The sequence below is a fragment of the Apodemus sylvaticus genome, chromosome 5 (assembly GCF_947179515.1).
Source record: "Apodemus sylvaticus chromosome 5, mApoSyl1.1, whole genome shotgun sequence".
NCBI classification, from domain to species: Eukaryota; Metazoa; Chordata; class Mammalia; order Rodentia; family Muridae; genus Apodemus; species Apodemus sylvaticus.
The window spans coordinates 16661008-16663320 of record NC_067476.1 but is presented as its reverse complement, the minus strand read 5'-3'; the positions used below and the strand labels follow the sequence as shown (position 1 = coordinate 16663320).

General features: G+C 44.2%; 1 protein-coding gene across 1 annotated transcript; it reads right to left on the bottom strand.

Moving 5' to 3' along the window:
* Nucleotides 1-1174: 1174 nt before the first annotated feature.
* Nucleotides 1175-2017, bottom strand: LOC127684154 (olfactory receptor 1G1-like). Its single transcript, XM_052181118.1, has one exon. The coding sequence runs from the start codon at nt 2015-2017 to the stop codon at nt 1175-1177; it is 843 nt and encodes a 280-aa protein (XP_052037078.1).
* Between the last annotated feature and the right edge of the window lie 296 nt (nt 2018-2313).

Sequence of the window (2313 nt, the reverse complement as noted above, 5' to 3'; positions counted from 1 at the left end):
TCTGTTTTCATCATGGTGGGGAGCATGGGGGGCAGGGATAATGCTGGAGAAGTAGCTGAGAGCTACATCTTGATTCATAGGAGTGGGTGAGTGGGGAGAGAAAGAGAGAGAGAGAGAGAGAGAGAGAGAGAGAGAGAGAGAGTCAGAGAGAGTCAGAGAGTCAGAGAGAGATAGAGAGGACAGAGAGGGACAGGCACAGAGAAACAGAGACACAGGCTGAGAGAGACAGAGAGACAGAAAGAGTGAGACACATAGAGACAAAAAAGACAGAAAGACAAAGAGATAGAGACTGGGCCAGGCATGGGCTTTGGAAATCTCAAACCCCAGAAAAACCCAAGACAAACTTTCTTAAACAAGGCCATATTTTCTAATCATTTTAACTCTACCAAATAGTTGTACTCCTTGGTAACAAAGTATTCAAATATATGAGCCTCTGATTGCCACTTTCATTCAGACTCACGTGTATTTTGCTGCTTGTGGTAGCACATACCTGTAATTCCAGCAGTTTAGAGACTGAAGCAGGAGGATAAGTTTGAGGCCAGCCTCAGCTGCATAGTGCCAGGAAACTCTGGTTATCAAGAAAGATGTTGTTTCAGAAAACAGAAACAACAAAGTTCTGCGTTCTTTTCAAAAGATCTCAAACAGATCAGCAATTCCTTTCCTAGGACTCATTAGTTCAAGATGTGACTGTTAAAGATGAGAGCACCTCTTAGGCTCTGTCCCAAGTTTCATGAAGAGTGTTTGTTTCTAGTTGCAGTGTCCCTATTCAGTCAATAAAATGCTTTTTTTTTTTTGTAAAATCAATTAGCAAACATGTTCTTTCTCTCACCCCAGCACTGAAAAATCTTCCTGACATCCAGTGAGCTCAGATTCAGATGCCATTGTTACTAAGGCATTAAGTAACTCTCAATTATGTCTTCGTTATCTGTTTCCATTTGTCTTTCTTCATTTCTGTCTTGTCCTCCCATAGGGATTTTCATCCCCTCCTTCTCTCTTGGCCATCACTCCATCCTCAGTTCAAGTGTTCTGGTCCAGTCAGTCCATGCCAGGCATTCTCCAGTGGTCAAACACATTTGACATGCTGAGCATTCATTTTTGCACTGAATTTGAGTTCTTCAAAAATTATAATAATAAACTATAATAATAAACCTGGGATTTGACTCTGAAGTATCATTTACAGATTACAGTGTCTCCCCAAGCCAAACAGTTTCCACAAAGCTCCCTTCATGTCTTTGTTCCTCAAGCTGTAGATAAAAGGATTGAGCATGGGGGTGACCATTGTATAAACAATGGATGCCACTATTCCAGTGTCTGCAGAGTAGGAGGATGACGGCTGGAAATACACTAGAAAGAGGGTTCCATAGAACAGAGTGACCACTGTCAGATGTGAGCCACAGGTAGAGAAGACTTTATGTTTTCCCCCAGAAGAGGGGATCCTGAGGATGGTATGCACGATATGGGCATAAGAGACTAGGACACAAGTGAGAGGGACCACACCGGAGAGGGCAGCTTCAGCAAACATCATGAGCTGAAAGGTATGGGTGTCTGAGCAGGCAAGCTTGAGGAGCGGGAGAAGGTCACAGAAAAAGTGTGGAATGGAATGGGAGGCACAGAAGGAGACTTGAGCCATCTGGAGTGTGAGTGAAAAGGCCAGGAGGCTGGAGCAGAGCCAGGATGTGGCCACCAGCAACAGGCATCTTTGGGGACACATAATAGTGGTGTAGTGTAGTGGAAGGCAGATGGCCACATAACGGTCATAGGCCATCACAGCCAATAGGAAGTCATCAAGCATGGCCAATGCCATGAAGAAATACATCTGCAGAAGGCACCCAGTGTGGAAGATGGTTTGATGCTGGGTTTGGGTGTTGGCCAGCACTTTGGGGACAATGGTGCAGCTGTAGCAAGTATCAATGAAGGACAGGTTGGCTAGGAAGAAGTACATGGGTGTATGAAGATGCTGGTCAGAGACAATGGCCAGGATGATGAACAGATTCCCTAAGAGGGTCACTAGGTACATTGCCAAGAAGAGTGTGAACAGGAGAGGCTGGTGCTCGGGGTGGTCAGCGAAGCCCATAAGGAGGAAGTCAGAGATGATGCTTTGGTTTCTAGTTTCCTTCTAAGGCAAATAAATTATCAAGGATTTATAGTTAAATATATTGGCTTTTAAAAAGGTCAGAGATTGCAAAGACTTCTACAGTCCCCTGATCCTCACAGAGGCCATTGGCAATGACTACTGCTTATAACTTTCAGTTTGTAAATATGTATGACTAGTAGGAGTGTGTGGTCAGTATGTCGTTTGACTTCTCCAAAACT